Source organism: Zosterops lateralis (genome assembly GCF_965231275.1).
Source record: "Zosterops lateralis genome assembly, chromosome: 34".
NCBI lineage: Eukaryota > Metazoa > Chordata > Aves > Passeriformes > Zosteropidae > Zosterops > Zosterops lateralis.
In genome coordinates, this window is record NC_139794.1 from 2352604 (window position 1) to 2369038 (window position 16435).

The 16435-nt window shown below is 54.0% G+C and overlaps 1 protein-coding gene across 1 annotated transcript in view; it reads right to left on the bottom strand.

The window, feature by feature from the left end:
• The window catches only part of LOC310921472 (tenascin-X-like), a gene marked incomplete at its 5' end in the record, with an annotated part of 33279 nt that extends 17101 nt beyond the window's left edge, over positions 1-16178 (bottom strand). The window contains 18 exons of the mRNA XM_083881602.1: positions 442-798; positions 1329-1722; positions 2367-2818; positions 3381-3725; positions 4537-4890; positions 5456-5800; positions 6566-6907; positions 7204-7548; positions 8335-8691; positions 8791-9057; positions 9927-10283; positions 11191-11484; positions 11829-11909; positions 12286-12951; positions 13710-13863; positions 14427-14539; positions 15154-15378; positions 15956-16178. Coding sequence (XP_083737728.1) covers positions 442-798; positions 1329-1722; positions 2367-2818; positions 3381-3725; positions 4537-4890; positions 5456-5800; positions 6566-6907; positions 7204-7548; positions 8335-8691; positions 8791-9057; positions 9927-10283; positions 11191-11484; positions 11829-11909; positions 12286-12951; positions 13710-13863; positions 14427-14539; positions 15154-15378; positions 15956-16178 — 5671 coding nt within the window. The remainder of the gene's footprint in view (positions 1-441; positions 799-1328; positions 1723-2366; positions 2819-3380; positions 3726-4536; positions 4891-5455; positions 5801-6565; positions 6908-7203; positions 7549-8334; positions 8692-8790; positions 9058-9926; positions 10284-11190; positions 11485-11828; positions 11910-12285; positions 12952-13709; positions 13864-14426; positions 14540-15153; positions 15379-15955) is intronic.
• Between the last annotated feature and the right edge of the window lie 257 nt (positions 16179-16435).

A 16435-nucleotide genomic window follows, 5' to 3' on the forward strand; every position in this document is an offset into this window, starting at 1 on the left:
ACACTTCCCACCACACACCCAACATCCAACACAACTCCCTAGACAGTTTCACATCCATCTCTGTTTCTTTCTCATCACCCCTCTCCATTCCTTCAACCCTCCCATTTCCCATGAACAATCTTCCATTCATCCATCATTGAATCCATCTTTGATGGAGAGGATGAGGGAATCATTCAACAAGAATTGAATGCATGGTAATTGATGGATGATGGTGATGGTGATACATGGTGGATAAAGATGACGGATGACAATGGATAATTGAGGGATCCTGCTGCTGATGGTGGATGATGGACAGTGCTAGTCAATAGGTTGGTGGAAGAGTTGATGGGTGATCAGATGGTGCTGAGTCAACGGCTGATCGCTGGGAGGTATGTGATGGACATGGCATCCTTTGATGCCTCCATTTCTTGATCCTTCCATCCCTTTGACCTTCCACCTCACCTGTGACAGTGTCGATGGAGACACGGTCAATCCTTTTGCCTCCACGCAGCCCATAGAGGTGGAAGCGGTACTTGTGGGATGGGGACAGCCCTGGCACCATCACCGAGCGAGACTCGCCATCGATGGGCAGGGCCTGGGGCTGGCCCTGGGCATCTCGATATTGCAGCATGAAGGAGTCAAAGGAGCCCTTGGGGACGCTCCACTGGAGCTGTGCAGAGCTGGGGGTGATGCTGGAGACCTTCAGCTCCTCCAGCACTGCCGTTGCTGGAGCAGCCTCAGATGTGGGGGCCTCCGTTTGCGGTTTCTCATGCTGTGGTTCCTCTGTAGGCAGGGGCATTTCTTCTGGCTCTTCTGCTGCTGCCATGGAGAGAGGATGGTGATGGGTGTGTCCATCCAAACATCCATCTACCAACCACGCACCAACAAATCCACCCATCCATGCAGTCATTTTTCTGTTCACACACTTTTTCCTTCGACTCCTTCTTTAATCTCAACCTGCATTTGATCATCCAAACATGCCACCAGTAAGCTGATCTGATCTGTCAAACAACCATCAATCTGCCCTTACAAAACATCAGGCATGATCCACTGGCATCCATCCATCATCCATCCATTTTGTTCAGTGAGTCTTTGATTCTAATCCTCTATCTACAATCCCATTCCCATGGAACTCCCAAACCTAGGGCACAAACATGCCATTGGCTCAGCTGGAAATTCACTCGGCAGCCATCCTTCCAAACAATCCACCATTTGTCAAATCCTTCAAAACTCCATCCCTTCCTCCAATCACCCTTTACTCCATCCCTGGATCCCTCCACCTCTCCATATATCCATTTTGTCCATCCATACATCCACCAACTCTTGCTCCCCCTGACCATCTGCCTTACCTGTAACAGCCTCGGTGGAGACATGGTTAATCTTCTTCCTGCCCCACAATCCATAGAGGTGGAAGCGGTACCGACGGGACGGGGACAGCCCCGGCACTGTCACCGAGCGGGACCTGCCATCAATGGGCAGGGCCTGAGGCTGGCCCTGGGCATCCCGGTACTGCAGCATGAAGGAGTCAAAAGAGCCCTCAGGGACTCTCCACTGGAGCTCCACAGAGTTGGGTGTGACACTGGAGACCTTCAGCTCCTCCAGCACTGCTCGCACTGGGAGTGCCTGAGATGAAGGGGACTCAGGTTTGGACTTCTCCGGTTGCGGCTCCTCTGAGGGCAATGGTTCGTCACTGGCTGCGTTGGAGAGGAGATGGTAATGGGCATAGGCAGCCATGTGTCCCTCCTAATGTCCATCCCACCAAACACTGACTAATCCATCCATCCATCCATCCATCCATCCATCCCCCTACGCTTTTACCTTTTGGACCATTCATTCTGGCACCCATCATATACCCTTCCACCCAACAACAGGTCATACCATGCACAATTTCCTTCACCTTCTTTAATTTCACCTTCCATTAGACCACCCAACCACACAACCACTCATTTGATATGGCAAAACACCAGATTAAAATTGCCCCAAAACTCATCATCTGTCATCCATCCATCCCTGCATACATGCATCCATCCATACTTTCCATCACACACCCAACATCCAACACAACCCCCTAGACAGTTTCACATCCATCTCTGTCTCTTTCTCATGACCTCTCTCCTTGCTTTTAACCCTCCCACCCCCATTTTGCACAGAAAGACTTCCATCATTGAATCCATCATTGAATCGATTTTGATGGATGGAGGATGATGGAAACATTCAATGAAAGACGGATGCATGATAAATGATAGATGATGGTGATGGTGATAAATTGTAGATGAAGATGACGGATGACGATGGATGACAATTGATGGTTACTGCTGGTGATGGTGGATGATGGACAGTGCTAGTCAATAGGTTGGTGGAAGAGTTGATGGGTGATCAGATGGTGCTGAGTCAATGGCTGATCGCTGGGAGGTATGTGATGGACATGGCATCCCTTGATGCCTCCATTTCTTGATCCTTCCATCCCTTTGACCTTCCACCTCACCTGTGACAGTGTCGATGGAGACACGGTCAATCCTTTTGCCTCCACGCAGCCCATAGAGGTGGAAGCGGTACTTGTGGGATGGGGACAGCCCTGGCACCATCACCGAGCGAGACTCGCCATCGATGGGCAGGGCCTGGGGCTGGCCCTGGGCATCTCGATATTGCAGCATGAAGGAGTCAAAGGAGCCCTTGGGGACTCTCCACTGGAGCTGTGCAGAGCTGGGGGTGATGCTGGAGACTTTCAGCTCCTCCAGCACCGCCGTTGCTGGAGCGGCCTCAGATGTGGGGGCCTCCGTTTGCGGTTTCTCATGCTGTGGTTCCTCTGTAGGCAGGGGCAGTTCCTCTGGCTCTTCTGCTGTTGCCATGGAGACAGCATGGTGATGGGTGTGTCCATCCAAATACCATCATACATCCACACATATCGCGCACCCACCCACCAACCAACCAACCAACCAACCCATCCATCCATCCAGTCATGTTTTTTTTTTTTTTCACCTTTTTTAATCTCACCCTCTATTCCATCATCCAACTACCCAGCCACCCAACCACTGGGCTGATCTTATCATTCAAACAACCATCAATCTGTCCTTACAAAATATCACGCATTATCCATCTTCATCCATCCCATTTTCTCCAGTGAGTCTTTGATTCTAATCCTCTATCTACACTCCCATCCCCATGGAACTCCCAAATCTAGAGCACAAACCAGCCATTGGCTCAGCTGTAAATTCACTGTCCATCCATCCGTCCATCCATCCATCCAATCACCCACTCCTCTGCTTCTCCACTCCTCCACCACTCCATCCCTTCCTCCAATCACCCTTTACTCCATCCCTTGATCCCTCCACCTCTCCATATATCCATTTTGTCCATCCATACATCCACCAACTCTTGCTCCCCCTGACCATCTGCCTTACCTGTAACAGCCTCGGTGGAGACATGGTTAATCTTCTTCCTGCCCCACAATCCATAGAGGTGGAAGCGGTACCGACGGGATGGGGACAGCCCCGGCACTGTCACCGAGCGGGACCTGCCATCAATGGGCAGGGCCTGAGGCTGGCCCTGGGCATCCCGGTACTGCAGCATGAAGGAGTCAAAAGAGCCCTCAGGGACTCTCCACTGGAGCTCCACAGAGTTTGGTGTGACACTGGAGACCTTCAGCTCCTCCAGCACTGCTTGCATTGGGAGTGCCTGAGATGAAGGGGACTCGAGTTTGGACTTCTCCTGTTGCGGCTCCTCTGAGGGCAATGGTTCTTCACTGGCTGCATTGGAGAGGAGATGGTAATGGGCATAGGCAGCCATATGTCCTTCCTAATGTCCATCCCACCAAACACTGACTAATCCATCCATCCATCCATCCATCCATCCATCCATCCATCCATCCATCCATCCCCCTATGCTTTTACCTTTTGGACCATTCATTCTGGCACCCATCATATACCCTTCCACCCAACAACAGGTCATACCATGCACAATTTCCTTCACCTTCTTTAATTTCACCTTCCATTAGACCACCCAACCACACAACCACTCATTTGATATGGCAAAACACCAGATTAAAATTGCCCCAAAACTCATCATCTGTCATCCATCCATCCCTGCATACATGCATCCATCCATACTTTCCATCACACACCCAACATCCAACACAACCCCCTAGACAGTTTCACATCCATCTCTGTCTCTTTCTCATGACCTCTCTCCTTGCTTTTAACCCTCCCACCCCCATTTTGCACAGAAAGACTTCCATCATTGAATCCATCATTGAATCGATTTTGATGGGTGGAGGATGATGGAAACATTCAATGAAAGACAGATGCATGATAATTGATAGATGATGGTGATGGTGATACATGGTAGATGAAGATGACGGATGACGATGGATAACGATTGATGGTTGCTGCTGCTGATGGTGGATGATGGACAGTGCTAGTCAATAGGTTGGTGGAAGAGTTGATGGGTGATCAGATGGTGCTGAGTCAATGGCTGATCGCTGGGAGGTATGTGATGGACATGGCATCCCTTGATGCCTCCATTTCTTGATCCTTCCATCCCTTTGACCTTCCGCCTCACCTGTGACAGTGTCGATGGAGACACGGTCAATCCTTTTGCCTCCATGCAGCCCATAGAGGTGGAAGCGGTACTTGTGGGATGGGGACAGCCCTGGCACTGTCACCGAGCGAGACTCGCCATCGATGGGCAGGGCCTGGGGCTGGCCCTGGGCATCCCGGTACTGCAGCATGAAGGAGTCAAAGGAGCCCTTGGGGACTCTCCACTGGAGCTGTGCAGAGCTGGGGGTGATGCTGGCGACCCGCAGCTCCTCCAGCACCGCCGTTGCTGGAGCGGCCTCAGATGTGGGGGCCTCCGTTTGCGGTTTCTCATGCTGTGGTTCCTCTGTAGGCAGGGGCAGTTCCTCTGGCTCTTCTGCTGTTGCCATGGAGACAGCATGGTGATGGGTGTGTCCATCCAAATACCATCATACATCCACACATATCGCGCACCCACCCACCAACCAACCAACCAACCAACCAACCCATCCATCCATCCAGTCATGTTTTTTTTTTTTTCACCTTTTTTAATCTCACCCTCTATTCCATCATCCAACTACCCAGCCACCCAACCACTGGGCTGATCTTATCATTCAAACAGCCATCAATCTGTCCTTACAAAATATCACGCATTATCCATCTTCATCCATCCCATTTTCTCCAGTGAGTCTTTGATTCTAATCCTCTATCTACACTCCCATCCCCATGGAACTCCCAAATCTAGAGCACAAACCAGCCATTGGCTCAGCTGTAAATTCACTGTCCATCCATCCGTCCATCCATCCATCCAATCACCCACTCCTCTGCTTCTCCACTCCTCCACCACTCCATCCCTTCCTCCAATCACCCTTTACTCCATCCCTTGATCCCTCCACCTCTCCATATATCCATTTTGTCCATCCATACATCCACCAACTCTTGCTCCCCCTGACCATCTGCCTTACCTGTAACAGCCTCGGTGGAGACATGGTTAATCTTCTTCCTGCCCCACAATCCATAGAGGTGGAAGCGGTACCGACGGGACGGGGACAGCCCCGGCACTGTCACCGAGCGGGATCTGCCATCAATGGGCAGGGCCTGAGGCTGGTCCTGGGCATCCCGGTACTGCAGCATGAAGGAGTCAAAAGAGCCCTCAGGGACTCTCCACTGGAGCTCCACAGAGTTTGGTGTGACACTGGAGACCTTCAGCTCCTCCAGCACTGCTCGCACTGGGAGTGCCTGAGATGAAGGGGACTCAGGTTTGGACTTCTCTGGTTGCGGCTCCTCTGAGGGCAATGGTTCGTCACTGGCTGCGTTGGAGAGGAGATGGTAATGGGCATAGGCAGCCATGTGTCCCTCCTAATGTCCATCCCACCAAACACTGACTAATTCATCCATCCATCCATCCATCCTTGCACCCTTTTACCTTTTGGACCATTCATTCTGGCATCCATCATATACCCTTCCACCCAACAACAGGTCATACCATGCACATTTTCCTTCAACTTCTTTAATCTCGCCCCCCATTGTATCATCAAACCACTCATCCGTTATGGCAAAGTACCAGCAAATAGCCCCAAAACTCATCATCTGTCATCCATCCGTCCATGCATCCATCCATCCATTCTTTCCATCATACACCCAACATCGAACACGATCACCAAGACAATTTCACATCCATCTCTCAGTCTCCTTGTTACCACATCTCTCCATGCCTTCAACCCTCTCATCCCTATTTCCCACAGAAAGTCTACTGCTTAACCATCATTGAACCCCTCCCTGAACGAGAGGATGATGGAAACATTCAATGAGAGATGAATGCTTAATAATTGATGTATGACAGGGATGGTGATACAAGCTAGATGAAGATGATGGATGATGATGAATGACAATTGATGGTTGCTGCTGCTGATGGTGGATGATGGACAGTGCTAGTCAATAGGTTGGTGGAAGAGTTGATGGGTGATCAGATGGTGCTGAGTCAATGGCTGATCGCTGGGAGGTATGTGATGGACATGGCATCCTTTGATGCCTCCATTTCTTGATCCTTCCATCCCTTTGACCTTCCACCTCACCTGTGACAGTGTCGATGGAGACACGGTCAATCCTTTTGCCTCCACGCAGCCCATAGAGGTGGAAGCGGTACTTGTGGGATGGGGACAGCCCTGGCACTGTCACCGAGCGAGACTCGCCATCGATGGGCAGGGCCTGGGGCTGGCCCTGGGCATCCCGGTACTGCAGCATGAAGGAGTCAAAGGAGCCCTTGGGGACTCTCCACTGGAGCTGTGCAGAGCTGGGGGTGATGCTAGAGACCCTCAGCTCCTCCAGCACTGCCGTTGCTGGAGTGGCCTCCGTTTGCAGTTTCTCATGCTGTGGTTCCTCTGTGGGCAGGGGCATTTCTTCTGGCTCTTCTGCTGCTGCCATGGAAAGGAGATGGTGATGGGTGTGTCCACCCAAATACCATCATACATCCACACATATCTTGCATCCACCCACCCACCCACCAACCAACCAAGCAACCAACCCATCCATCCATCCATCCATCCATCCATCCATCCAATCACCCACTCCTCTGCTTCTCCACTCCTCCACCACTCCATCCCTTCCTCCAATCACCCTTTCCTCTATCCCTTGATCCCTCCACCTCTCCATATATCCATTTTGTCCATCCATACATCCACCAACTCTTGCCCCCCCTGACCATCTGCCTTACCTGTAACAGCCTCGGTGGAGACATGGTTAATCTTCTTCCTGCCCCACAATCCATAGAGGTGGAAGCGGTACCGACGGGACGGGGACAGCCCCGGCACTGTCACCGAGCGGGACCTGCCATCAATGGGCAGGGCCTGAGGCTGGTCCTGGGCATCCCGGTACTGCAGCATGAAGGAGTCAAAAGAGCCCTCAGGGACTCTCCACTGGAGCTCCACAGAGTTGGGTGTGACACTGGAGACCTTCAGCTCCTCCAGCACTGCTCGCACTGGGAGTGCCTGAGATGAAGGGGACTCGAGTTTGGACTTCTCCTGTTGCGGCTCCTCTGAGGGCAACGGTTCGTCGCTGGCTGCATTGGAGAGGAGATGGTAATGGGCATAGGCAGCCATGTGTCCCTCCTAATGTCCATCCCACCAAACACTGACTAATCCATCCATCCATCCATCCATCCATCCATCCATCCATCCATCCATCCCCCTACGCTTTTACCTTTTGGACCATTCATTCTGGCACCCATCATATACCCTTCCTCCCAACAACAGGTCATACCATGCACAATTTCCTTCAACATCTTTAATGTCACCCTCCATTGGATCATCAAACCACACAATCACTCACTTATCTGATATGGCAAATTACCAGATGAAACTTCCCCAAAATTCATCATCCGTCATCCAGCATCCATCCATCCATTGTTCCCATCACATTCAACACAACTCCCTAGACAGTTTCACATCCATCTCTCAGTCTCTTTCTTATCACCTCTCTCCATGCTCTCAACCCTCTCATCCCTATTTCCCACAGAAAGTCTTCTGCTTATCCATCATTGAATCGATTTTGATGGATGGAGGATGATGGAAACATCCAATGAGAGACGGATGCATGATAAGTGATAGATGATGGTGATGGTGATACATGGTAGATGAAGATGACGGATGACGATGGATGACAATTGATGGTTGCTGCTGCTGATGGTGGATGATGGACAGTGCTAGTCAATAGGTTGGTGGAAGAGTTGATGGGTGATCAGATGGTGCTGAGTCAATGGCTGATCGCTGGGAGGTATGTGATGGACATGGCATCCCTTGATGCCTCCATTTCTTGATCCTTCCATCCCTTTGACCTTCCGCCTCACCTGTGACAGTGTCGATGGAGACACGGTCAATCCTTTTGCCTCCACGCAGCCCATAGAGGTGGAAGCGGTACTTGTGGGATGGGGACAGCCCTGGCACTGTCACCGAGCGAGACTCGCCATCAATGGGCAGGGCCTGGGGCTGGCCCTGGGCATCCCGGTACTGCAGCATGAAGGAGTCAAAGGAGCCCTTGGGGACGCTCCACTGGAGCTGTGCAGAGCTGGGGGTGATGCTGGCGACCCGCAGCTCCTCCAGCACCGCCGTTGCTGGAGCGGCCTCAGATGTGGGGGCCTCCGTTTGCGGTTTCTCATGCTGTGGTTCCTCTGTAGGCAGGGGCAGTTCCCCTGGCTCTTCTGCTGCTGCCATAGAAAGGGGATGGTGGTGGTTGTGTGTATCCAAACATCCATGCAGCACTTACCATCCAACCTATCTATCTACACTTCCGCACTCCCCCTAACCTTTCTGCTTCACTGTGATAGGCTTGGTGGAGTCATGGTCAATCGTTTTCTCAGTCTGCAACCCATAGTGTTCGAAGTGGTACTGGCGGGACAGGGACAGACCCAGTATTGTCACTGGTCGGGACCTGCCACTAATAGGTAGAACCTGGGGCTGGCCCTGGGTATCCTGGTACTGCAGCATGAAGGAATCAAATGAGTCCTCCTGTACACTCCACTGTAGCTGCACAGAGTTGGGTGTGACTCTACATACTCTCAGGTCCTCCAGCACTGCCCACAGCAGACATCCCTCTGATGGTGGGGACTTAGTTTCAGACTTCTCTTATTGGGGTTCCTCTGTGGGTAGGGGCAGCTTCTCTGCCTCTACTTCAGCTGGAGAGGGGATGGAAATGCCTGTGTCCCTCCAAATGTCCAGCCCACCAGTCACCAATCCATGCACCCATCCATCCATTCATCTATCCTTTCATCTCCTGGACCATTCATTCTACCACTCATTACCTACTCATCCATCTAACCATGGGTCATACTATGCATCTTTTCCTTCAACTTATTCTTTAATCTCACGCTGCATTGGGTTATCCAACTACCCACCCATGGATTTGACATGTCAAACCAACAAAAAGCCCCGAACAACAATCATGTATCATCCGGCATTCATCCTTCCATCCATCCATCACCACCCCACCCAATTCCATGTCTGTCTCTGGTTCTTTCTTCCTATATCCCTCCAGGCCTCTGTCCCTCACAACCTCATTTCTCATGGACAATCTTACATTCATCCATCCATTGTTGATGGATGAAGATTGATGGATGTGTGGATGGAAGAATGGATGGATAGAAGATGATTGATGAATGATGATGATGATACATGGCAGATGAAAATTATAGATTATAAATATGGATAATAGATTGATGATGATGATGATGATGATAGTGCACAGCAAATGTTGGTCACCAGGTCAGTGGAAGGGTCAGTTGTCAATGGTTGATTGGGTGGTGTCCAAGTCAGCAGGTGCACACTGACAGATGTGGATGGAATGGGGGTGAGATCTCTTCATCCATCCATCCATCCATCCATCCATCCATCCATCCATCCATCCATCCATCCTTTCATCCATCCCTCTGACCTTCCATCTCACCTGTGATAATATCGATAGAGACGCGGTCAGTCTTCTTCCTGCCCCGCAGCCCATAGAGGTGGAAGCGGTACCGATGGGACGGAGACAGCCCCAGCACCGTCACCGAGTGGGACCCGCCATCAATGGGCAGAGCCTGGGGCTGGCCCTGGGCATCCCGGTATTGCAGCATGAAGGAGTCAAAAGAGCCCTCAGGAACCCTCCACTGTAGCCCCACAGCGCTGGGGGTTACACTGGAGACCCTCAGCTCCTCCAGCACTGCCTGCACAGGGCGGGCATCAGATGGGGGTGTCTCATTTTGGGGTTTCTCATGTTTTTGCTCCTCTGAGGGCAGGGCCAACTCCTCTGGCTCTTCTGTGCCTGCAATGGATGATGGCATGAGAATCCCTGTGTCCATCAAATCATCCATCCACCACCCACCAATCAAGGCATATATCTTTCTATTTACACTTTTATCAGCAGGATTATTCATTCTAGCACCCATCATCTACCCATCCACTTAACTACAGGTCATACCACGCACTTTTTCCTTCAAACTCCTTCAATCTCACCCTGCACTGGGTCATCCAACCACCTACCCACTAATCTGACATGTCAAACCACTGACAAACTGCCCCAACAGCAATCATTCATTATCCATCTTCATCCATTCATCTACCTTCACCCATCCATTCATCCATCCATCCTGTTTCCCCCAGTCAGTCCTTGAATACAGTCCTATTTGAATCTAATTTGAATGCAATCTGACATCCCTATTCCCCTACACTCATTCCCTCACTCACTCAGAGCAAAATCTAGTAATGGACACAGCTACAAGTGCACTTATCCAGCCATGTGTCCATTCAGCATTCATCCATCCAATCCACCCAGGAGGCCCCTCTCCATCAATGTATCATCCATTACCATCCATGCATTCCCCACCATTCTTCTGTCCTTCAGTCTACCCAACCAACTAACTCACCCAGGAGCCATCACTCATTTTCAATCATCTACCCATTCCTCATCTCTTCTTCTGTCCATCCATTGATCCATCCATCAAGGCATCCATCTCTCACCTTAACCATGCATCTATCCATACATTCATGCAACCCTACAACTGTCATCCATCCATCCATCCATCCATCCATCCATCCATCCATCCCATCCTTCATCTTTCCACTCCTGCACCTCTCTTTCCTTTCCTTCACCCACCCATTCCTTCATCCCTTAATCCCTCTCTCTCTCTCTCTCCCTCTATGTACCCACAGCCCCCGACCTTCTCCCTCACCTGTCACAGCCTCAGTGGAGACATGGTCAATCTTCCTCCTACCTTGCAGTCCATAGAGGTGAAAGTGATACCGGTGGGATGGGGACAGGCCTGGTACTGTCACCGAGCGGGACCCACCATCAATGGGCAGAGCCTGGGGCTGGCCCTGGGCATCCCGGTACTGCAGCATGAAGGAGTCGAAGGAGTCCTCGGGGACACTCCACTGGAGCTGCACAGAGCTGGGGGTGGTGTTGGTGACACTGACATCACCCAGGACTGGCTGGGATGGATGCAGTTCCTCTGGCTTGGCTTTGACTGCAATGGAGTGAGAACAGTGTGGGCAAGAGGCATCTGTCTGTCCAGTCACATGGCCATTCGTGTCTCCAGCCCTGCCTCCTTCTATCCCTTCACCTCTTCATCCATCCCCTTCTCCATTCATGTCTCCATTCATCAGTCTCTCTATCCCTCTATCCATGTGACATCCATCCATCCATCCATCCATCCATCCATCCATCCATCCATCCATCCATCCATCCATCCCTCCCTCCCTCCTTTCTCCATCCCAGATATCACAGAATCTTCTGAATTGGATGGGACCCACAAGGGTCATCAAATCCAACACCTGAGCTCATCCCGTCCATCACCGCCCACATCAGTACCTGTTTTCCCCACGTCCCTCCATGGCTCCATCCCATCCATGTCCTCCCATTCCAGCACCAGCTCCTGGTTTCCATCCTCCCCTGCCCCCAGAGAGCATGTTACAGGCCATTCCTGCCACCCTGTCTCTCATTCTCCTCCCCAGGATGTCCCTGGTTAACCTCCTCCTTCTCAGGATGTCCCTTCCACCCATCCTCCCTGTTCCCCTTTCCCCATCCCCTCCATCTCACCCTCCTTGGAATATCCCTTCCCTGTCCTGTACCACTCCCCATTCCCACCACCCCCCAACCACCCCCCTTCATTCCCCTCTCTGTGATGTTTCTTTCTGCCCATTCCCCCTGTTCTGCTCTCCAGGATGTCTCTTCCCTTGTACCCCCCATACCTGAGGCATCCTTTTCTCCCATCCCCCTCCCCAATATCCCCACCCCCTCCTGGTTCAGTCCCTGCTGTGACATCCACCTGTGGGTCCCTGTCCTCTCCTAAGGCCTGGGTGCCGGCGCAGGATGTAGGCCAGGATGGCACGGGCCACCCCTGGCACTGTCTGGTTGCCACGGAGTGGGAAGTTGGTGGCCCGCAGGTGGCTCTCGAGACGCTCAAGCAGGGATCCACTGTATGTGGACAGCCGGGCCACCAGGTCCTGCAGGGAGGGGATGCCTGGGGACAGTGGGGGCCACGGGGACACTGGGGACCATGGGGGTGGAGGGGACCCTGGAAACACTGGGGACTCTGGGGACTCTGGCAAATCTGGGAACTCTGGGGGCAAAGGGGACTCTGGTGACACTGAGAAATCTGGTGACACAGATGACCCTGGGAATTCTGGTGATGCTGGTGACTCTGGGGATTCTGGTGACACTGATGATCTTGGAGGTGCTGGGGATCCCAGGGACCCTCGAGCTACTGGGGATGCTGGAACCTTGGGAGATGCTGGCGAACCCAAAGACTCAGGAGACTCCAAGGACAAGTCTGGTGATATGGGTGATACCAGTGACCCTGGGGACCCCAGTGACGCTGGGGATCCTGGGGACACCAGGGGCCCTCGGGCTGATGGTGCCACTGCTGGGGACCCCAGGGAGCCCTGAGGTGATGCTGGGGACCCCTCATAGTGGGGCACAGGCGGGATGAGTGCTGTGGAACAAAGGGGATCCATGTCACCAATCCATCGCAGAGAGTCCCTGGGGGACATCCCTGTCCCAGCCCTGTCCCAATCCCTGGGCCATCCCCACCCAGTCCCCTTGTCCATGTTACCCCTGCATTCATGCCCTTGCTATCTCTATCCCTGTTCCCCTGGTATCCCTGTTTCCGTCCTTGTCCCCACTCCCTTGGCCATGTCATCACTGTCCCCAACCCCATCCTTGTGCTATCCCATCTCTGTTCAATGTCACACTGTTCCCATGTTGTTGGCATCCATGTGTCATTCCCACCCCTGTGCGATTCTGGACCACACATCTGGGCTGTCCCCTTAACTGTGACATTGTGCTATCACTGTCTCCATGCCTCTTATTCCTGTCCCCATGCCCATGCCAACCCCATCCTTTCCCTTGCTATCCCTGTCCCCATGGTGACCCCATGTCATCACTGCTCCATCCCTGTGTCATCCCCATTCCCATTTTCATCTACATACCATCCTGTTCCTGTCCCCATGCCACCCACTGTCCCCACTGCTGTCCTCCCATCCCCACTCCCATTCCTGTCCCTACTGTGTCCCTAACTCCATCTCTGTGTCCCTTGCCTTGTCCCCAGGTGTCCCCATCTGTGCACAGGTGCAGGACCCCAGGCCCTCTCCATCCTCATCCCTATGCCATTCCCACCCTCACCCTTGTCCCTGTTGCTCCAGCCTCTTCCCCGTTCCCACAGGTTTCCAGGCATCCCTGTTTTGTCCCCACCTGTGCGCAGACGCAGGACCCCGGGTGCCCCCAGATGTGGCCCCCGCCGGGCTTGGACCAGCAGCTCGAAGGGGTGGCCTGGGGACAGCCCTGTCACTGAGAAGGCGACAGCAGAGCTGGGCAGTTCGTGTGTTGTCATGGCCACAGGATCATCCTGGGGACGGAGACAGTGTGAAGGCGTGGGAGGGGACATCAGGGAGAGACACTGGGGACACGTTGAGGACACGCTGGGGACACCTTAGGAATGTGTTAGGAATTTGAGGGACACGTTGGAGACATGTTAGGGACATTTCAGGACACAGTGTGATGACTCATTGGGGATGTGTTGGGAGATACATTGGGGACACCATGGGAACGCACTGGGAACATGGTGGAGACACAATAGAGAACACTGGGGACACACTGGACACAGGTTGAGGACACTATGGGACATGCTGGGATCATGCTGAGGACATGCTGGGGGATGCACTGGGCACATGTGTGGGACACATTGCAGGGGCTTATGGGGAATATATTTGGTACACGTAGGGGATACCACTGAGGACACCATGGAGACACATGGGGATGATTTGGAGACATATTGGGGTCATCCCATTGTGTCCACACTGGTGGCACTGGGGTTTTGCCCCTTCCATGTCCCTGTTCCCCTCTGTGTCCTCTCCTGTCCCTGTCCCATCACCATGCCCCCACCCCCATGTCTCCTGTGTCCCCACTCACCAGGGGGACAAGTGTCACCCGGTAGCCATCAGGAGGAACGAGGGGCTGTGGCCAAGTGATGCGCAGGGATGTTGGGGTGCGGGAGGCCAACCGTGGTGTTACCCAGGGCACCTCTGAGGGGACAGTGCAGAGACACCATGGGGACACCAGGGGACACACATTAGATGGGGATGCCCTAGGATTGAGACACCCTGGGGACACCACAGGGACACCCTGAGATAGGGCACCTAGGGGATGGGGACACCCTGGGAACACCCTAGGACATATTGGGGACACACTGGGGACACAACAGGATGGGGACACTCAGGGATGGGGCACTGGGAGGCACTGGGAATAGCACATAGGGATGGACGCTTGGGGACACACTGAGGTGGCATGAGAACACCCCATGGATGGGGAGAGAAGTGCGGGTGTACTGGGAGCACTGGGATGAGGAGCACTGGAGGAACTCTGACGGGCACCGGGGAACAGTTGGGTATGCACTGGTGTCACAGCAAGGCCCCCCCAGGATGGGACGGGAGGAGTGGCGGCATTGGGAGCACTGAGGTGGTGTCACTGGGAAGTCGCTGGAGAAACACTGGGATGCACTGGGAGCACTGGGGAGCCACCGATGTCGCAACAGTTTCCCCTCCCATCCAGGGGGTACACGCGGGGGTGCCTCAGTGGGAGCACTGAGGGGCACTGAGGTGGGGAAGATGGGAGGTCACTGGGGGGCATTGGGACGCACCGATGTCACAGCGGGCGCCGCCCCAGCCCGGCGCGCAGGCAGGGGTGGCACAGTCGGGGCCGCTGAATCCCGGGAAGCAGCGGCAGCGCCCGCGCTCGCACCGGCCCTGGTCACTGCAGCCGCGGGGACACGCGGGGGGCGGGGCCGGGGGCGGGGCCTCGGCCGAAGGGGCGGGGCAGGCGCAGCCGCCGCCGGCGGGGGGCGCACAGAGCTGCACCGACCGGCCTGAGGGACACGGGACACAGGCGTGATTCCCACCGACTCCCAGCGACCCCACCAATGACCCCCCGATGACCTCCAGCGACGCCTCGATGACCCCCCCAGTGGACTCCCAGTGACTCCCCACTGACTTCCCACTGACCCCCCCATGACCCTGATGACTGCCAATGACCTCCCACTGACCCCCCAGTGACCCCCTAGTGCCCTCTCACTGACGCCCACTGATCTCGGCAGTGGTCCCCCACTGACGCCTAAGTGGACCTCCACTGACATCCCCAATGACCACAAGGACCATCATGACCCCAGTGTCCCCACAAATAACCACCTCGGTGACACCCCAATGACCCCCCAATGACTCCTCAGCGATCCCCCAGTGACCTCTATGTCCCCCCATCCTTCATTTTCCCCTACCCCCTGTGTCCCCTCCATGTCCCTAATCTGTTATCTGTCCCACCCTAGGGTTTTGCCATGTCCCTTCACTGTCCCTACGAGCCCCATGTTCCCCCATGTCCCCCTGCCCTCCCTGAGTTCCCCTGTCCCAGCCTGGGGCTCCCTCGTGTTCCCCCTCCTTGTCCTCTGTTACCTGTCCCAGCCTGAGGTCCCCCTGTGTCCCCACAGTGTCCCCTCAATGCCTGCACGTGCCCCTCGAGCTCCCGCAGCCGCCTCAGCACATCTGCCAGCGCTGCCCCACATGTCTCAGAGGGGGACTCGGGGGGAGACGCGGCAGGGGACACTGAAGGGGACACTGCCTCCCCCCGCAGCGCCAGTGCCAGCAGAAGAAGCCGCAGTTCCAAGGTCACCGGCATCGTCCTGGGAGAAAACAGGGGGACCTGGGGATACCTATAGGCAGCCACAGGGGAACACAGACATTGTGGAGAGACACAGGGACAACAGTGGGGAGACACCCATGGGGGGACACAGGCATATGTGGGGGGGGGACACAGGGACACCTATGGGGACAGCTAGGGTACACAGGCACATGGCATGAAGATGCAGGGACATCTACGGGGACATTCATGGGGACACACAGGTATCAATAAAGGACATAGGGATTTCTGTGGGG